The following is a 21,252-nucleotide window of genomic DNA, read 5'->3' as shown; positions in this document are numbered from 1 at the left end:
GCGATTGAAGGAGGCTGCACGCAATCTCTGCATCATTGTGCAGAAGTGGCGAACAGGACTTGGAACTTCTGAAAGTTAAATACATTTAATTTTGCTGACTGATAAGCTGCATATGCTATTATATTCCCCGTTCCTTAGTTATTTCCTAGTCTGCTGAGTTATATGTCTCTGTAGACAAGGCCATGTACGGCTTTTTAATTTTAATATGTATTTTGCATATAAGATGTATATGTCTACTAGAGATAATTTAGAAATATACATTAGCAATATAATACATATTCTATGAAATACGTGGAAGTAGAAATTAGCTTCCACCCAGAGATCATCATGGTTAATATTTTGGTATATTTTACTTCAGACTTTTTACTGTAATATGTATACATTTTTTTTCCTTACTAAGATCCATACTTTATTTTATAGCCTGATAATTTTTTGCGGTGTTAGGTTGTTTGGGCCTATAGAGTATGGGGAGTAAGTCTTTCTGTCTACCTTATTCGTACCATTGTAAAAAGAACACAGCATATTTGGCATGGACTTTGGGCTTATTTATTTATTTATTTAGAAATCTCAAGTCATTGTAAATGAGCGTGTATATTTTACTACAAATTCATACTCAAACTATCACTGAATAGCAATTTTATTTAGATAAATTCAAGTGTGTTTGGGGAGGAATTTTTTTTATTCTAAAATGTTCAAATGGCTTCACATTAAAAGAGACTGAAATGAAAACAGAGCTCACATGTATTTGATAAAGCTGTAAAATACGTAATAATGGTGTTTTTTTTACCAGCTTTTAGACAATAAGTGTTTTTTTTACCAGCTTTTAGACAATAAGTAGACTTCAAACCCCATAAAATTGGAGACTGTGAATACATACCACCCCATTCTAGACATGTTTCTTTTTTTTTTTTTTTAAGTTTATTTATTTATTTTGAGAGAAAATGTGTGCATGCATTCATGGAAGGGAGACGCATAGAGAGGGGAAGAGAATCCCAAGCGGGTCAGTGCAGAGCCTGACAGAGGACTCGAACTCACAGACTGTGAGATCATGACCTGAGCCAAGATCAAGAGTCAGATGCTTAACCAACTGAGCCACCCAGGTGCTCTGTTTCTTAGCACAATCCCTAGCATTCAATAAGGCATAAAAAACATGAGTTGAATGAATGATTGAAGAAAAGAAAGATGAGGTAATTCATCTCCTTGCTTGTAGTGAGGACAAAGGAGCCTTGTCCCGGAAGAGATTTCTATCAGCATATCTTTAAAAATTGTAGCAGCACAAATGAACAAAAATGGCAAATCTGTTTAACCACCCAAAGCTTCTATTCCTGTGTTCCCCAGATAAGCCATTTGTTGTAGTCTCTTAGAAAAGGCCGTGTATTAGTGGACTCTAAGAAATTCACATCTTTGACTTTTTCAGCCCTCTTTCTGATTGCTGTAGGCTGTGTTTCTAGTAAAAGTCAAACAGAAACAAAAATGACGTGGTGCCATAATTGTGTTGAGAAGCTAGGCCAATAGTTGGAGGGATGATGATTCCAGCTCCACCTCTAACCTCCTCTCTTCTCTTCCTCAGGCTACTTTCTTCAGAATGATTCCCTGCAGAGCCGTGCTGTCTTTTGCCCGATGTCTGATCCGGAGAAAAATCGTCACTCTGGACAGTCTAGAAGATTCCAAATTATGCCGCTGTTTATCCACCATGGACCTCATCGCCCTGGGGGTTGGAAGCACTCTTGGTGCTGGGGTTTACGTCCTGGCTGGGGAGGTGGCCAAAGCAGATTCTGGTCCCAGCATCGTGGTGTCCTTCCTCATTGCTGCCCTTGCTTCCGTGATGGCAGGCCTTTGCTATGCTGAATTTGGGGCCCGAGTTCCCAAGACTGGGTCTGCGTATTTATACACATATGTCACTGTTGGAGAGCTGTGGGCATTCATCACTGGCTGGAATCTCATTTTATCTTATGTGATAGGTACGTTTCAAAAAAAAATCAATCTAATTTTGTGAAATGGTAGAAATAGCACTGAGGTGGAGGCCTTGGCCTATCTTTGTAGGTCTTCATTAGTTAGTGACCATGTGATCGTGAGTGACTCACTTGATCCCTGTATGTCCCATTTATCTCACCTCTAAAATGTCTCCCTAATTGCAAAATCCAATGATTCTGCTTCATCTCTGAATATGCTTCTTAGTGGGTTTGGAAACCTGCTTTCTGAAAAACTATGGTTCCATGGGGTGCCTAGCTCAGTTGGTTGAGCGCCTGACTCGATTTCAGCTCAGGTCATGATCCCAAGGTCATGGGATGGAGCCCCGCATCAGGCTCTGTGCTGAGTATGGAGCTTGCTTGGGATTCTTGCTCTCTCTCTCTCCCTGTGTCCCTCTCTCCCACTCTTGCCCTCTCTCTAAAATAAAATAAAATAAAATAAAATAAAATAAAATAGAATAAATAACCATAGTTCTTTAATGCAAATAAAGTTAGCTGATTCCACAGTTATATACTTGAGCATTTGGTTACCAATGTATAATTATAAAATTATTATATATATATACATATATATATATGTTATATGTAATAATATGTATATTCTATATAAAATTATCAGGGTAATTTTATATGTGATTAAAACTTTGAGTTCTGTCTGAACTAACCCACGTTCCTCCTAGAATAGAGTAGCGAATGGTGTTATGTTAATCTTCTCCCAGTGACCTCGTATTCTCCATATGTTCTTTATTTTGGGAAGGTACATCAAGTGTTGCAAGAGCATGGAGTGGCACCTTTGATGAACTTCTCAGCAAACAGATTGGTCAGTTTTTCAGGACCTACTTCAAAATGAATTATACCGGCCTTGCAGAGTATCCTGACTTTTTTGCTGTGTGTCTTATATTACTTCTAGCAGGTAAGAAGACCAATCACACTCCTCCCTGAGATGAGCCAGACTAATCATCCCGGCAAAATAAGTTACCACTGGATTTCGGGCCTGAGTTCCCAAGATGAGATGGCATATTTATGTGTTTAGGTTACTGTTGGGTACCCATGGGCCTCATCACTGGCTAGAATCACATTTTTTCTTATGTGACAGACATGTTTTAAAAAGAAATCCAAATTGTGTGGAAGGGGAGAAATAGCACTTCTAAGTAAATGGTACTTGGAATGCACTGAAGAATAGGATAAGACACATCATTATAGTAGCAATTGGAGATTTGCAGGGATGAAGTTTCAATAAGGAGGAATGTACACTTTTTGGCATTATTTTATCTTGTTGGCTGCAATAAGCATATTGGCAAACATACGGTTTCTAGAAGAATTTCTGTCTATTCATGCCTTCATCTATGTAATGTAGGTATCTAGCTGAAAAAGAAGCATATTCAAACCACCTGTCATTTTTTAATACAGATATTATGTGGCCAAACATACTCGAGGCTAGAATTTTCCAATGTTTATCAGTCATGTAGCATAGTGATTTAGAAAGGCACAGGAATTAGAATCAGAACAACCAGATTTTCAGTCCTACTTTGGCACTCACTATCTTTGGACCATTGAATGACATAATCTTTCTGTGACTCAGTTTGTTCATCCATAAAATGGGGATATCAGTGTCTGTCTTGTACAGACTTCTTGCCTGGTTCATAGGAAGCACTTAGATGGCAGGCAGTTTTATTTTGTAGGCATACTTAATCCCTGTTGCCACATTATATTTGTTTTGATTATTTGAACATTTTCTATTTCGACTGTCATCCTCACTTGCACTCCTGCTTAAACCAATCAAGGATTTTACTAAGAATAAAATCTATGTTCTCACTTCCTACCTGATGTACCCTGGATAGCTGCCCCTTATTTTCCTGTCCAACCTTCTCTCCATCTACTCTCTCCCATGCTTACAAAGGTGTGACAGAAATATCTTTTTATAATGAACGTTTTACTTATACAATTATACAATTAAAAAAAATTGTATCTTTAAAAAAGTTAGTCATTTATTAAATATTTTATGTAGGGTTAAGGACATGAACAAAATTTATAGCTCAAAACTATTTGACATTTTACCTGTAATGTCAAGAAAAATTGCAACAATTGTTCTCAACAGGTGAGAGATTTCATTTGTTTTGGTTTCTAAATAGCCTAGCTAACATTAAATTAGTTACATCATATTTTATTTAGGGATGGTTTCAATGATCTTAACGTATTCAGCTTTAATCTCTAAGCGATGAGAAGCATGTAGCTGTGACAAGGTTAGAATCATGAAAGTCCATGGCAGGACTCAGGCCTTGGCCTGTATCATTGTCCTGTGTCGTTGACCAGTATGTTTTTACTTTATATATAGGCTAAGCTCACATGATAACTTTGTCCTTAGAATATCTGAAGATCAGAACCTCTGAATATAAGTTTCGATTCATATTGTAATACCAGATGTCTTGTCAGCTGAAGCTTTTGCTTTACTAAAGACACAGGGAAGTAAGTGTATACAGTATTTAGAGGAGATATTCATTGGTCTCTAATCTATTGGCAGGAAGTAGGGATCTCAGGATAGAGCATGCACAAGGGGTATTGGGAAACTCTAATGAAACATGACAGTGGCTTTATTTTTTTCTAAATGGATAGGGGTGCAGCGTATAGAGTGTATTTCCAAAGAGTGTAGGTGTATACAGGTTTCTAGTGTGAAAGAGCCAATAATTATACCATTCATGCAGTTCCCTTTTTTTCATTATAGTTACATTATCATAAAATTCTGGGAATTATATAGGTAGCAGAATGAAACCCAGCCTCCCTCTTCTTTACTTGGGTAATTTTGCTTATTCGATCTTGGGTGGTATGGATTTGTGGAAGAAGCAAGTAGTTACGTGACATAATCCCTTCATCACCATCCTCTCCCTAGTAGGAACAAGTAAGCTTTCTTTGGTCCATTATTCGTATGTTAACATAAGATGGATTAAAAATAAAAATATGATAAATACAGTCATGATAGAAGGAAACAAAGGTAAACGTTTGGGGTTAACATTGGGGAGACTCTTTCTAAAGGTAGAGAAACTAAAGAGGAAAAATTTATGTTCTAAAACTTTCACATATGTATATATAATCAGCACTAAGAATAAAAGTAAATGATAAACTGGGAAAAACATGCAATACATGACAGGAAGACAGCTCCTTGCATATAAATAAATCTAACAAATTGATATAAATAGAATAACCTAATAGAAAAAATGGGCAGCTTCAATTGGGCCACACTTTCTGGAGAATATTTCTGATAATGCAAACCGAAAGCCTTGTATGAAAGGACATACCTTTGATGTGGTATTACCTTATATAACATTATTATAAAGGAATAATTAGAAAATGTACAAAGATATTTATAAAAGGATGATGATGTGATGTCAGTACTATTTATAGTTGTAAGAAACTAAGAGCTACCTGTCAGTCTATAAATAAGGGATTATAGTGTCTTCATATTGTGGAAGAGTATGTGGCTGTTAAAAATGAGGTTCTCTGTTTGTCAATATGAAAATGTGTGTGTGTGCATGCATACGTGCTCACGCCCAGAATTCTGGAGAAGAGATTATACTTGATCTTTATTTCCTTCATATTTTTTCTGTATCTTCAAATTACTTGAATAGGAAATTGATTACTTTTACAGTAAGAATATAAAATAAAGCTATTAAAATGAGAATCGACTTTTAAAAATATCCTTTTGGTGTAACAGTTGAAGAATTATTTTGTTGTATGTATTATTTGTTGTATGTATGTTGAGATGGCTTTTTTAGGCGAGCATTTCATTGAAATTCAGTTACTTTACCTCTGTCTATCTATTGGTAATAATAGCCAAAGTCACTAGACCTATTGATTTCTTGAAGTGTGGCGTCTCCTGGCTATGAGCACAGCCGGTCTTCTAAAACCAAGTTGGTTGTGTTTAGGAGACATTGTTACACAGTTAAATGAGTCAAAACGGGCGATAGAAAGGGATAAATGGAAGTTAAATATATGAATCCTGGTGAAATAATATCCTAAACCGTGTAACAGCCTCAAAATGCCATTGCTTTTGCTAAAACTTGGGTAAAAATTAAAATACCCTTTCTTTTTCCGTAGGTCTTTTATCTTTTGGAGTGAAAGAATCAGCTTGGGTGAATAAAATCTTCACAGCTATTAACATCCTGGTCCTTCTTTTTGTTATGGTTGCTGGGTTTGTGAAAGGCAATGTGGCAAACTGGAAGATTAGTGAAGAGTTTCTCAAAAATATATCATCAAGTGCCAGGTATAATATTTGGGTTTTTCCCTTCTTATTTTGAGTGCTTTCTCCACCCCCCCCCCCACCCCCGCCAATTTTCCTGCTTTTGTCTTATGTTACATTTTCCTTTACCAACAGTGGTTCTCAATTTTTGTGCTTAGGAGAGATTTCTGAGGGTCTGTTCTCTTCCGAGACCCTTCTTCTCAGTGTCCCCCCACCCCCACACAAATGCATACGTGTGCTCACTATTGAGCAGCCGTTGGGAAGGCCTGCAGCGGCTCCTTCTCAGCTTCAAGCTCTGCGGTTGGTATAGGAGTAGAGCGAAGTGAGATCCTAACTGGAGGAAGGATGCTCCTTCCCCACAAAGGTTTGCCCCCTTTTACAAACAATGGGTGTTCTGGAGACTTGAATTCCTTAGTGCTTCCGTTGGGGAACACTGGTTTCGTTGCATTCTTGCAGCCTTGTAGTACTTTTCAGGCCTTGATTTTTGGAAAATGTTGTTGGTTGCAAAAGCAGAATTGTCTGTGCATTTTACTTTAAACCTGATAGGCTCAAAAATTGAATTTGTAATAATTATATACAGAAGGTTTCAGCCCAAGATTTATATTAATATTCCTATGTGTAAATAAAATAAGGTTACAGAAATATCTGTTACATGAAGTGAGGTGTAACTACATGGTTTTCTTTATGTATGTTGTTTATAGTCATTATTTTGAGGCAAAAAATTAATATCCTCTGGTTTTATACAATTTTGAAAAAATGTTTATTTATTTTTTAGAGAGTATGAGTGGGGGAGGGGTAGAAAAAGAGGGAGACAGAGAATCCCAGGCTGTCAGCAAGGAGCCTGATGCAGAGCTCCAACTCACAAGTTGTGAGATCATGACCCGAATCTAAACTGAGTGTCAGATGCTTAACCAACTGGGTCATCCAGGTGCCCCTGGTTTTATACAATTTTTACCATGTAATAAAATACTCAACTTCAATATTAGTAATCAAACCTAGAGAATTTGATCACCTTTTCAAATGCCTTATTAGGAAAATTTTTAAGTGTGCAGCCTGCCCAACTATCCATGAGAAGAGGAAGTGTCATGTCTTTGTTTCAAGGCATGGGCCATATATAGCGTCTCTGCTCTCACAATCCTGCCTGGCTGTGAGTTCCAGCCAGAGTGGATCTGGACTTTGTGCTTATGCTATTGATCAGCCTCCAGATGAGTGTTAGCAACCCAGGAGGATGCCATTGTTGGAAACACCACTACATTCTCTAGGACAGGGTGAGAAAAGTAGGATTTACTCTTAATTTTATATATGTAAGTTTCAAAGAGCTGGTGAACACAATAGCTTTCCAAAGAGGTAGTTTGAGACAAATCACTAGAAGAAGTTTTCTATGAAAATAACTTTCCCTTGTGCTTGTTTTCCGCCTTAGAGAGCTGCCTTCTGAAAATGGAACAAGTATCTATGGGGCTGGTGGCTTTATGCCGTATGGCTTTGCAGGGACTTTGGCTGGGGCTGCCACCTGCTTCTATGCCTTCGTGGGATTTGACTGCATTGCAACAACTGGTAAGGGAAGAATCTTGGTTCTCTGTGGAAGGAAAGGTGTTCCTTGTTGTACACAAGTACCCATGGGTGGCAGCAGAAGGTCAAGGAAAGAGTGAGATTTGGGGTAATCAGGGCTGGTTCTGGACCCAGCTGTGGTGCCTACTGTATGTGATAAAAAAGAAACTTAGTAAAATGCTCTGAGCCTTGGTTTCCACTTTGGTAAAATTGGGAGAGCCAGTACCTATCCCTCATGTTAACCCCTCATGTTATGAAGGTTACTTACGATATAATACACATGAGGGGCATCTGGGTGGCTCAGTCGGTTAAGCGTCCGACTTCAGCTCAGGTCATGATCTCACAGTCTGTGAGTTTGAGCCCCACATCGTGTTCTGTGTTGACAGCTTGGAGCCTGGAGCCTACTTCGGATTCTGTGTCTCCCTCTCTCTCTCTGCCCTTCCCCCTCTCACACTCTGTCTCTCTCAATAAACATTAAAAAAAATTTTTTTTTAATATAATACACTTGAAAAATACTTTGCAAGCTGTCAAATATTTTATAAATGTTAGTCATAATTACTGTCCTTAACCTTCAGCCTGGAAGTAACCTTCAGTACTATCACAATGAGTAACAAATGATGACCATGCTCTTAAGTTGTCTCCTTTTTAGTAAGATAAAATATATTGTGGTAATTCTTTTCTCTTTATCTTATGCAACAAAGCCATCATGTCAGAATCACTCTCTTACGTGCTTCTTCTGGGTTCAGATTACTGTATGGCCGTGTGATTGACCATTTTGAGGCATTGCAAATGCCAACTCTTACTAGAAAGATTCAAAGCACTATTTTTGTTGTTATTGAAACTGGAGCTTAATATAAATTGGCACACTGGGTAGAAAAAGTTTACCTTCATATTTATGGAAGCCTTCCTATGTAAGGGCCCACAGAATGCCATGGCAGTCATTTAATTTCTGTGCATGAGTCATTTTCCAAATGATTAAGACTGCTATGCTATCCCAAAAAATTTAATATGCTGGTATACCATGTTTTCTTTCTAGAAATGGGAAACTGACCTGCATGATATCTTGCTTTCTCTTCTTGCCTCTGGGAATTGGAATTTTGTGTAATAACAGTACGCTTAAATTTTTTTTTTTTTAACATTTATTTGCTGTTGAGAGACAGAGAGACACAGCGCATGAGCAGGGACGGAGCAGAGAGAGGGGGAGACACAGATTCCGAAGCAGGCTCCAGGCTCTGAGCTGTCAGCACAGAGTCCAACGCGGGGCTCGAACTCACAAACTGTGAGATCATGACCTGAGCTGAAGTCAGACGCTTAACCTACTGAGCCACCCAGATGCCCCAGAGTATGCTTAAGAAGAGAGAAAATTTCATGTAGAATAGATGGATCAAGCTAAGAAAACAGAAGGGACAAAAGCAGACTGAAATTACCATGAAGGAGAAGAAGAATCCGTGTTTTATCTATTAACGTTTTAGTAAATATGCAAATATTTTGTTTATATCTCCTTAGGTGAAGAAGTCCGGAATCCTCAGAAAGCGATTCCTATTGGAATTGTGACTTCTTTGCTTGTTTGCTTTATGGCCTATTTTGGGGTCTCTGCAGCTTTAACACTTATGATGCCATACTACCTCCTGGATGAGAAAAGCCCTCTTCCAGTAGCATTTGAATATGTTGGATGGGGTCCTGCCAAATACGTTGTTGCAGCGGGCTCCCTCTGTGCTTTGTCAACAAGGTATATTGCATTGCCTGTGAGGCAGGGGCTGTGGGTGTTACTGCAGAGGAGTCATTGTTTAAAGAATTGCTTCAGTAGGTTTTAAAAATACTCCTAGTATAAGGTATATGTTATGCAACTACATATTCTCTGAATAGTTTGACCAGAACTTCCATATGAAAGTCTTAAGTGACAAAACGTTTTTCACCCATCAGTTAAAAGTCAGTTTTTCAAGATAATGGTGGTCCAAGCTTCAGTAGAAATGTATACGGCATTGATACACATGGACACATACACACACATGTATGCCACACGTATTCATATGTGTGTATATTATAAAACCCTAGGACATTTATACCAGCATGTTTCCCTGCTGGCTTCGGTATTACTTGTAGTGTTACAGACCACTGAGACCTGGTGTGCAGACTTGATGTTCTCTGTCGACTTTTAAAATAATATCAAGTCTCTGTGACTGGGAGCTGTATGCTGTGACATTGTCCAATGCAATATGCTTTTTACTGTGAAACACTGAGACTTTCTCTTAGTACTGATCGGAGTGAACTTGGTCTAGAAATAGAAATTACTGTTTTGAAATTAATGCTGAAAGTTCATATAATGTCTATGTGGAAAGAAAAAGGTAGTTGAATCTCAACTGCCCAGAATTTTCAGGGGCTACTTGTTTTCGTACTTGAGAATCCATTTCTCAGGCTCCCTGAGCTATTCACGTTTCAAATTAACATGTGATTATAAGATATTTCATTCTAGTTTATATCATGGGATACTGTATAAAATTCTTACAAAGAGAAAATTAATCTCTTTGCCTGATTACTAATTTTTTTAAGTGAAAATAAGTTGTTAAAAGTCCAAATTAGAAAAAAAATCTCTTCATATAATTCATCAGCCTAGCTTTTCATCGCTCTCAAAAAATCCTATTTATTTTCTATTCAGGACAATATTTAGTAACAAGTAGAAATTGCCCCCATTGGTTTCTCAGCCATCTGCTAATGTTGAGGTTTATTCTGAATAGTTTGAAAAAATCTGAACTATGAAGACATCATGCCATCATGGTCTTAGAAGATAGACAAAGATTTATCCATGGCCAAGTCAGCCCAGCTTTGTCAAAAGATAAAATGAATATTTAAAACAAAATATTTTACATATTTTCTTTCAAATGGTTATTTTTTTTTATAACTAAGTCATGTATGGATTCGTGCAGCCAGTAAACACACAAGAAATTTGAAACATCTAAAGCAAAGAGCATTTTCTTAAAATTTTGCTGTTCCTGACTTTTAATCGTGGCTACTTCTGTGTACTAAATTTACAGTAAGTTGGTGTATTTTTGTGTTTTTTTTTACCCTTTCTCTCTTGATTATCTTGTGATGCTGGGTATTATTACTAATATGATCAAATACCAAGCAGTATGAGGAAAAATAATGGTAAAATAAATACAAGAAGTACATAATCATTGAATAAATGAAGTGACTATACTATGAATTCAAATTACTTAATCTCTAATTTCATATCCTTTTAGAAATTTTGTTTTCTGAGTTATTGCCACTAAAAACGTCTTAATGCTATGATTGGTTTTGGTTTTCTTAAGTCTTAATTACTTAGTTTTAATTCAGTAATAATTGCGGGCATGCACAAATTACTTGCACTATTGTTCTTAGTGTGGTGAGTGTGCGGGGCAAATATCTATAACAGAATAATAATAATAACATAACACAATGGTAAATATTGGCAAGTATTTTTAAATGCCCAATCATAACACATTTAAAAATAACAAGACGTCATAATCATGGTTGTGATGCTGAGTTTTATAGGAGTTGCTTAATTTCAGTTCTGAGATGTCATCTTGCATGAATGTATTTGCCATCCTGCATGTGTTTGCTTTTTATTCAGTCTTCTTGGATCCATTTTCCCAATGCCGCGGGTAATCTATGCTATGGCGGAGGATGGGTTGCTTTTCAAATGTCTAGCTCAAATCAATTCCAAAACGAAGACGCCAGTAATTGCTACTTTATCATCGGGTGCGGTGGCAGGTGAGAGAGAGTTGACTTTTGTTAAGAAAAGGGGGATCTTTTTTTTCATCAAGGATTCTGAAGAGAAATGCAGTTAGGTAGTTTTCTGTTTTGATCTAAATAAAGGTCAGTAACTTTTTTTGTGAATGTTTCCTTTTTTGATGTTTTTTTTGGGTTTGTTTTTCTGGGTTTTTTTTGGCCTAGGTTCTGCATTTTAGTGTGTCCGGTCTTTACCTGTGTATGCCTGTCTAGAGTAATACTTCACAATAACTCACATGCGGATTATGAATTTTTCTGTTCTAGTCTTCTGGGCTCTATGTTTCCTTTACCCCGAATTCTATTTGCCATGGCCCGAGACGGTTTACTGTTTAGATTTCTTGGCAGAGTGAGTAAGAGGCAGTCACCAGTTGCCGCCACGTTGACGGCAGGGGTCATTTCTGGTAAGCTTTTCAAACATAGGATTCTTCAGCATTGGCCTTAAACGTTTTATGCGCATGCATGGACTTATAAAGAGGGTCTGCTTGCTGTGCATGTAAGTTAAGAAAAAAAAAAAAAATCACTGATCAATTAGGTTATGAACATTGAGATCTGAAAATTGTGGTGGTGGTGGTCTACTGAAATTCATTCTTAACTGACCCTTGGGGATTTTTTACCATTTCATTATTTTAATTTTTGGGGCACCTAACAAATGTGCAAAGGGTTATAATGGGTCTTCACCGTATTTTTACTCATTTTTAATTAAATATAAGAAATGTCAGGGTAATTTATACTTGCTGTGGTAAATACCCACCCTCAAAGTGGGGATATCTGCACTGCCTGGACCACCATGGTTCTCTAAGACTTACTAACAACTGTTTCCTCTTAAACCCCATTTGGACTCTATTTTTGCTTTCAACTGTTTTGGTGTTTAACTCATATTGAAAAAAAAACTTGCAGATGCCTATCTTTGGGGATGTCATAATATCTCTGTAAAATGCCGTTGGCCAGATTCTTATTTATTCCATGAAGAAATTTTCAAGGAGATTCATACAGACTGAGAGAACGGCCTTAAAGGTCCTGTTCTAGGAAGCAAGAGAGAGACTTCAGCAAGCTTTATAAAGCTGTTTTAGTAGTAAAAATTCAAATCAAAACCGATAACTTGATTGAGGCTCTGAATTGGGGGGAAATTACAGAATGCTAATGCTTAAATTATGCATGAAATAGTATTTTTTCAGAGTCAGAAAATATTTGCCTAAACAACTTCACATTGTAAATGTTTTTTAATAAATTTGGCACTTTATTAGACATACATTGGAAGGCCAAGTCACTTATTTTCTTAATGGGGGCTTAGATTTCTGCCCCCATAAAATGAAGGTTGCACTGGATGATCTATAGCCCATTTTGTTACTAAACAGTACATTATGCTAGTGAAAAGTATTTATAAATCTTGACAAAGGATCATACATTTTATTTATTCCATAAAAATGTTTATTGTTTCCCAGTGAAATCTTGCCCAGTAATACTTTATTTTGTATTCAGAGTTTTACAAAATATATCCTTCTTTCTTCAGAAGGAATTTAATTTGGCAGTATAACATATTGACATTAATAACAAAAGAAGATAATTAGAGCAGAAGGCTTTTTTTTAAACGTTCTGAAATCCTATATTTTTGTTATTCTACTCCCACACCTTACTGTGCTTGTTTTTAGCTTAGATTGGAGAGCTTATCTGGATAATTAATCATCTTCCTCTTTCTTAGCTACTTATTTTGCTATTTGTAATTCTTACAAAACATACTGAAACTGTAATAATCTAATATGTAAGTATACTAGCAACGGCAGGTTTTCAAAGTAAGGCATGAGGTGCATTAAGGAAATGATGTATCATGGAAGGAACATGAGGAAGCAGGGTAGAAGTAGGGTTTACATGGAATTCTATTGCCACCAGTTATAACCTTGCCAAATTAGCCTGTCTATAAAATGAGGATCATTATCTTATCAGGTCAAACCATGTGAAATTGCTGGTTGGGAGGTCAAAACCAGTCAGATTCTGGCCACTGCATATAGTTAAGCCTATATAATTCCCCTGTCTCATAGGATTATTGGATTAAAGATAAAGTGAGATCATAGAGATATAAAGCTTGCTAAGAGACGTCTGGGAAACCATGGGAATAGAATGTGGTGTTTCTACTTAACAATGATAGAGACAACTACGCGGTCAAGTCAAGTTAGTATTGTCGGTATTTGATGTTTCAATGGAGAAAAAAATTGCCAAGTGCAAGTTAACTATCCAGCTAGAAAGTATATTTTGCCTCATAACATTACTGCAATCTGAGTGTAGGACATAGATTCATCCCTCAAATGTAGTCCCATCTTCTCAGAGTGAGGAGTTTTAACCAGCATGGAATTTCACCTATACCAGAATGTAATTTAATTGGAAATTACTTTCTTTCATATATGCATAATTCAGGATGCAGACGGAAATGCAAATGATCGTGGAATTTCTGTAATGAAAGTTCTTCCATTTCAATTTTTTAATGGTTGTTTCACAAGAGCTAGTTCCTATTTCTGAGCAATGTTTTTCTTTTGAAACATCAAAGGAGAGTGTTCTGTCATATGATACCTTCACTCTTTGTCAGGCCAATATTTTTTATTTTTTATCTTTTTTAATTTATTTATTTTTTTTTTATTTTTTAATATATGAAATTTACTGTCCAATTGGTTTCCGTACAACACCCAATGAGGCCAATATTTTTTAAATAATCAAAGTAGATGTGTTTTATACTTGATAGATAGCTAAGGGGTTTGGAAGTTTCACCAGCAGTTTGTATGACCTAAGGAACACCTTTTTAACTGAGAGAAATATATGTTCTATAGTTTGTTTGATTTATCATTGGTCCTGGAACCATAAAATGACAACTGTCCCTGACCTGAAAGTTATCAACTGTATGGAGTTACATGAGAGGCCATTTTCTTTACCATTCTGCTCTCTCCCCAATAGCTGTGATGGCATTTCTTTTTGACCTGAAGGCCCTTGTGGACATGATGTCCATTGGCACTCTTCTGGCCTACTCTCTGGTTGCAGCATGTGTTCTCATCCTCAGGTGAGTGTCCTCATTGGTCCCGAATGCTGCATGTCACATGGAGCCCAGGGAATAAAGAAAATCAGGACTCACCATCCTTGCTCTCGAGGAGCTACTGGTCTCACGAGGCAAGAGGTCATGGGCAGAAAAACATCACTATAAAGTATAATAAACATACTTAGTCCTTAGCAAAGAATTAATGTTTATTTTTGAGAGAGATCGAGAGAGCACCAGTGGGGGGTGGGCAGAAAGAGAGGGAGATACGGAATCCGAAGCAGGCCTCAGGCTGCAGGCTGTCAGCACAGAGCCCGACAAGGGGCTCAAACCCACAAACCGCGAGATCATGACCTAAGCCAAAGTCGGATGCTTAGCCGGCTGAGCCACCCAGGCGCCCCGGTCCTTACTTAGCAAAGAATTAAACACAGTTGATAATTAGCAGTAAGTTGGCCTAATCTATATGAACCACAAGTTCTTATAATGTATAAAAACACTTAAAAATATTCTATCTTTTGTCCCAGTATTTCAGCTGCTAAGATTTTATAATAAAGATTTTAATCAAAGAGGCACACACAGATTTAGATAAATATAGAGAAAGATATCTATATAGATTTATAAAGGATGTTTATGAAAAAGGCAATTTGCAAAAGTGAAAAAAATTAAACTGACTTGCATATCAATAGCAGAACGGTGAAACAAATGAGGATACCCTTTTTCTTCTACAAAAGAGGTAAACGCTTTTTCTTCTACAGCAAATAATATGATAATTATATGGATAAATGTATCTGATTCAGCAAAGCTGTATTAACATCTGAATTTATTTAAATAATACCATAGATTTACATGAAGAAATCATTTTTACGATTTCACTTTAATGCATCTTTTATGATCTCTTTAATGCATGTCATATATATGCATTTCTGTTTGGCTGAAATTGCCTCAAAACACTGGGTGGTTTTGATTCTCTTCTGTGTATTTTGTGAATTTTTTCCCTCAGTGAGCATATTTCTTCTTTAGATTGAGGTCAAATGTTACTTTTGCATTTAAGGAAAGGCTGCTCAGAGGGAAGGAGACCACACTGAGGAGACAGGGGCAGATCCTAGGAGGTGAAGTAGGCTGGTATCCTGACGCAGGCTGGAGAGGAAGGGGATAAATTGATCAAGAGACTTGGCATACATGAGGTTGGGAAGCATGGCGGGCGGAGCTCATCTGGATTAAACTGGAGGACTGGGAGAGGAAGGTTGAGGAAGATGAGGCCAGAGAGGCAGATGGCCAGCGGCAGTTGAATGCCAACCTGAAGACTGGATGTCCCTCTGCAGCTGACGCTTAAGCAGAGTTTCTGTGCTGTTTTCTTGAAACGCATTTCCTTTGGACCCAGATATTTTCAGGATAATCCTCCTCTAGTCACAGTCGCCTCCCTTGGAAAATGTAACTCTCTTCCGCATCTACTGTGTCACTTTGTAATGAAACGGCTGTCAGAGGAAATTCAGAGTTGCTGCAGATGTTTTATTGAGCAGGTTTGTGGCCTGGCTCAGCATGCTCTGGGGCGGAGTCATGAAAAGTGTCAGTTTACTGCACAAGCTGGGACCCTGCAAGGGGTCTCACTTAGAGTTTACGGTGTTCGTTTCATTTGGGCCAAGTGTCTGTTGGAGAATGAAGACACGGACGTTTATTTGGCAACAGGTACCAGCCCGGCTTATCTTACGAGCAGCCCAAATGCTGTCCTGAAAAAGAAGCGCTGGGATCATGTGCCAGCGCGGCCTCGAAAAGCGAGTCCCAAGTCACCATGCTGCAGGGGCAGGGTTTCAGCCTGCGGATTCTCTTCAGCCCCTCAGCTCTGCCTACGCAACAGTCATCTTCTCTCGTGAGCTTTCTGGTGGGCTTCCTCGGTAAGTCCGCCGTGCCGCGCACAGAGCACAGGCCCCCAGGGGTGTGTAGCTGGAGCGGGTATGTGGACGCGGACAAAAGGCCTTACCTTGCCTTAGACTAAGTTTGCCGCTGCCCTGAGCCCTGAAGGTTCTGCCCAATGGATCACTGGTAGTTGAGAGCATGTATTAGTGGGATAGATTTATCATGTAATTGAAGAAGAAAGGAAGACATTCCCTAGGGTGTGAGTGGCAGCTGTACAAAGCTGGTACATCTCAGTGGCCGTCCGGGGGTCCCAGGAACACCTGCCAATAACACACTGGGACGCAGTAGAGAAAGTCTTGTTTGCTCACCCGCCGTTATGTCATGGGTGACATTTTCAGCAACATTTACCAAGCACTGGCAACGTGCCAAGAGCTCTGCTGGGCACCTGGGACAGCAGGAAGAATGGCCCCTGCTCTCGGGGGGCTGAAAGGAACAGGATTATTGGTGGCAAGCTGAGGGAAGTACAGACTTCTCCAGAGCACAGAGGAGGGACGTGATGGTCAGAGATAGGGTGGGCGCGTGGTGACATCACCTTCTGAAATAGGGGGAAAAGACACAGATCATGTATTATTTGTTTGCATTAACAATCACTGTTTACAACCGTGGACAGTGGACAGACCTGCCATCTCCCATTTGAGAACAGAGAAATCTCCAGCCCAGACAGCATCCCATCAACCCATGTGATACAGTCAGAGGATGTCACGAAGGGGGACCCAGAGGACGCATGGGGAGGGGGAGCAAGATGGTAGTCCCAGGAGGGGAGGAGGAGACCGTCAGGAGGAAGCGAGTGGAGGTTAAGTCAGTGGGATCAGCCATGTCTTCCCCTAATGGAAATGAAGAATCTTAGTATTTGGCAAAGTAGATCCGGAAAGAACTTGATATCTTATCAAAATAGACGGCTTGAGCTGAGGGAATGAGTGACGTGCGCGTGCTGATTTTGTTTTCCATACGTGTCATCTTTACAGCATTTCTGGTTCTGGGTCTGAGCATCCTGACCACTTACGGAGTCCACGCTATTGCCCGGCTGGAGGTGTGGAGTCTCGCTCTCCTTGTGCTCTTCCTCGTTCTCTGCATCGTCGTCGTGCTCACCATTTGGAGGCAGCCCCAGAATCAGCAAAAAGTAGCCTTCATGGTACGAATTGTGAAATTAGAGATCCTAAATATTTCGCACATTTTCTCTTATGGGTTAGTTTTATAAGTTTAAAAAAAGTCACTTCTGATGAAGTTAACCAGGGAACTAGAGTGTCACGATTCTTGGAGATGATACTTTTGTCATAAGTATTCTCCCTACGTGGCTTTTCAAAACCCTGAATATGCTCCTATCACATTATTATGTATGATAGTAAACAGATTTCTTGTCAAGTAATCTATGGAATCAAGGAATAAAGAAATTTTATTTTAGAGATTCGGTACTCTCTCAAGAAGATTATTCCCACTAAAAGCCCTTCTGCTGTAATTGTCCTGTTGGATTTGAACTAAGAGCAGGTTTGGGCTTGAAGAGAGCTTCCTGGAAGGATCCCTCTGAGATGCCAAATGTATCCAGACTTCCAGAGGCATGCCTGCTGATATCTGAACTAAACCAGTAAACCCTAAACTGAACCAAACCCTAAAACCCATTGCATCTTGGTGATGATGTAGATGTTAGCAGGCTGGATAAATCCCTGTTGCTTTGGGCTGCATGTAAATAGTGTAAAATGGGACGTTGCTTTTAGTATACTCTACAGGAATGATTTTTCTCCAGGTTGTTCTTTTTGTAAGAATACAAGCTTATTGACACAGTGTGAAAGTACACATGTCAAGTTAGTGTTGACACAGTTTGGGGAATGTGCTTTCCAAATCTGAGTCTACTTAAGAAGATATTTTTCCCCCTTAGGTTCCATTCTTACCATTCTTGCCAGCCTTCAGCATCCTGGTGAACATTTACTTGATGGTCCAATTGAGTGCAGACACATGGATCCGATTTAGCATTTGGATGGCACTTGGTAGGTCTTTTAATGTTTTAGCTTTCTGAACCTTGGCTCTGTTTCTCCAGTTTTCATGCTCTGTGATTAGACAAATTCATCCCCTCCCCCTTCCTGGAAATAAAGGGTTTTGTTGTTTGTTTGTTTGTTTGTTATTCAGTTTCTTCCTTTCCCAATTTTAGATCATCAGCATGCTTACTTTTCCAAATATTTTCAGATACCTTTTTTTTTAATTTTTTTTTTTTAATGTTTATTTTTATTTTTGGGAGAGACAGAGACAGAACGCGAGTGGGTTAGGGGCAGAGAGAGAGGGAGACACAGAATCCGAAGCAGGCTCCAGGCTCTGAGCTGTAAGCACAGAGCCCGATGTGGGGCTCGAGCTCATGAGCTATGAGATCATGACCTGAGCCGAAGTCGGACACTCAACCGACTGAGCCACCCAGGCGCCCCCCTTTTTTTTGAAATTACATTTTCCCAGTAACCCTGTAGAATCTGTAAATTCTGCTTTCTCCAATTAATGGGTGAGAAAAAAAAGAAGCCCCAAAAAGTCCAGGGATCAAATTTGTGAATGGCAGTGTAAGACTTTGATTCCAAAGCCCGTTCTTGTCAGTGTATATCAGTAGAGTTCTGAAGATATTTGGGGTTTTGTTTTGTTTTGTTTTTTAATTTTTTTAAATGTTTATTTATTTTTGAGAGAGAGCGTGAGTGAGAGGGGGCAGAGAGAAGACACAGAACTCAAAGCAGGCTCCAGGCTTCACGCTGTCAGCACAGAGCCTGAGGCAGGGCTTGAACCAACAAACTGTGAGATCATGACCTGAGCTAAAGTCAGATGCTTAACCGACCGAGCCACCCAGGTGCCCCTGAAGACATTTTGAGTGAGCTGATAGCAAGAAATTTCTGTTATCTAAAGTTCTTACTGTTTGAACCTTGGGATTTAGCATTAAATGACATCAGTATGCTTATTTATATCTATACTATACTGTTTTTCATTATGGTTTCTTTCCTATGTGAAAAATTGAGTTATAAAATAAAAGTTTGCATTTGTTGTGACTAAAGCCCTGAGCACTTGTCTTAAAAATGTGAGGAGAGGGGCGCCTGGATGGCTCAATCAGTCGACCGACCGACTCCTGCTCAGGTCGTGATCTCACAGTTGGCAAGTTCGAGCCCCACATCTGGCTGGGTGCATTCAGCACAGAGCCCTCTTCAGATCCTCTGTCTCCTTCCCTCTCTCTGCTCCTGGTGCCGCTGTCTCTGTCAAACACAGATAAACATTTTTAAAGAAAATGTGAGGAGAAATGTCTGTAAGGTGAAGCAGAGAGAAACAAGAGCTAAATCTGCATTGTTTGGGTTGCCGAGTGGTTGAAGAGTGTGTGTTTTTTGTCAGTCTTCCCATTGGCTTAGCAAGAATGAACCTGATTCACTCTTGTGTATGTAATTGTTTGCTTTGGCTAGAAATTAACTTCATTTCAGTTTCAAGCCACCAACCCACTTGAGTTGATGGGAGATCTGACCTCTGTCAGTTTTGCTCATCTCCCCACACCCACACTAGGGCTTTGCCCATACTTTGGGGACCTCACACTGTGCCAGGGAATGGGGGTGCTGGTGCCTCGGGTCACAGGTTATCCATTCACACAGGTTACAACCAGCTTGTCCTCTCTTCCTATCACTGTGGCCACTTCTGGTAGGTGCTTCTGTTGCTTCAGGACCAGGATCCTGACAGGAATCCCCTGCCGGTCAGCCCCACCCTCAGGGATGTAGCAACACAGCCGTTCCTTTGGGGTCCTGTGTACATGGTGCCAGGGAGCGGAGCCCAAAACCCCCAGGGCACAGGACTCTAGAACTCTCTCCCTTCCTCTGAGCCCAGAAGAATCTCTTTGAAATCTGGCAGAGAACTTCAGCATGCTTCCTACCTTTCCATGAGCCCTTGCTTCTTTCCTCAAACATAGTCCACTCTAGTTTAATGTACTTGATCTTAGTTAAGAGCATCGACTATGGAGCCAGATTCTCTGTGTTTGAATCTACATCTGCCATTTATTCACTGTGTGGCCGAGGCCGAGTTCCCTCTCTGCTTTTGTGCCCGTTTCTTTGTAAAATGGTGATCATAAAATAAATAAATAAATAAATAAATAAATAAATAAATAAATAAATAAAAAATAAAATGGTGATCATAGTACCTTTATGTGAGGACAGGGAGGGCTGGGTCTTTAAACCATTGAGGTATGAGAGGAAGTAGAATCATTCGTCAACATACCTGCCAAAATGCTAATTGGTAGCCTGCTTCCTGTTATTTTAGATGGGAAGATGATTTTTTTTTAATTTTTTTATTTTTTAACGTTTAGTTATTTTTGAGACAGAGAGAGACAGAGCATGAACGGGGGAGGGGCAGACAGAGAGGGAGACACAGAATCGGAAGCAGGCTCCAGGCTCCGAGCCGTCAGCCCAGAGCCCGATGCGGGACTCGAACTCACGGACCGCGAGATCGACCTGAGCTGAAGTCGGACGCTTAATCGACTGAGCCACCCAGGCGCCCCTAGATGGGAAGATTATAATGCATTTCACATCAACCCCAAACTCTCAACCAATGTTTAAATATATAACTCAAAGCAAAATGCCTACATGTAAGTAATAAACTATCTAGTGGGGATACTTAAAACCTTTGCTTCTAATTCCCAGCCAGCGTAGCTGTTAATAACTAGTTGCTTTGTACATGATTGTTTGGCCTCTCCTGGTGACAGTAACATGTTTACACATGCCCCCTTTGTTTACATAGGGCATGCTTTCCAAAATATCTCACTGTGAGTCTGACACCCCACCACTTGTGTTTGGGATGTCATTTGAGAT

The 21,252-nt window shown here is 39.3% G+C and overlaps 1 protein-coding gene across 4 annotated transcripts in view; it reads left to right on the top strand.

Moving 5' to 3' along the window:
• The window catches only part of SLC7A2 (solute carrier family 7 member 2), a 76,415-nt gene that overhangs the window by 49,553 nt on the left and 5,610 nt on the right, over positions 1-21,252 (top strand). For 3 of the 4 annotated variants that reach the window (XM_058720081.1, XM_058720082.1, XM_058720083.1), the window contains 10 exons: positions 1,571-1,961; positions 2,728-2,883; positions 6,063-6,228; positions 7,625-7,758; positions 9,259-9,481; positions 11,363-11,502; positions 14,461-14,563; positions 16,223-16,428; positions 17,416-17,582; positions 18,324-18,432. In XM_058720081.1, the coding sequence (XP_058576064.1) occupies positions 1,586-1,961; positions 2,728-2,883; positions 6,063-6,228; positions 7,625-7,758; positions 9,259-9,481; positions 11,363-11,502; positions 14,461-14,563; positions 16,223-16,428; positions 17,416-17,582; positions 18,324-18,432 (1,780 nt within the window). In that variant the 5' untranslated portion in view covers positions 1,571-1,585. Of the gene's footprint in view, positions 1-1,570; positions 1,962-2,727; positions 2,884-6,062; positions 6,229-7,624; positions 7,759-9,258; positions 9,482-11,362; positions 11,503-11,784; positions 11,922-14,460; positions 14,564-16,222; positions 16,429-17,415; positions 17,583-18,323; positions 18,433-21,252 lie in introns of all 4 variants that reach the window. The other variant, XM_058720084.1, reaches the window with a different exon arrangement.

This window comes from Neofelis nebulosa, chromosome 3, assembly GCF_028018385.1.
Source record: "Neofelis nebulosa isolate mNeoNeb1 chromosome 3, mNeoNeb1.pri, whole genome shotgun sequence".
Classification (NCBI taxonomy): Eukaryota; Metazoa; Chordata; class Mammalia; order Carnivora; family Felidae; genus Neofelis; species Neofelis nebulosa.
The sequence above is the reverse complement of the archived record's forward strand: the minus strand, read 5'-3'. Positions and strand labels throughout refer to the sequence as shown.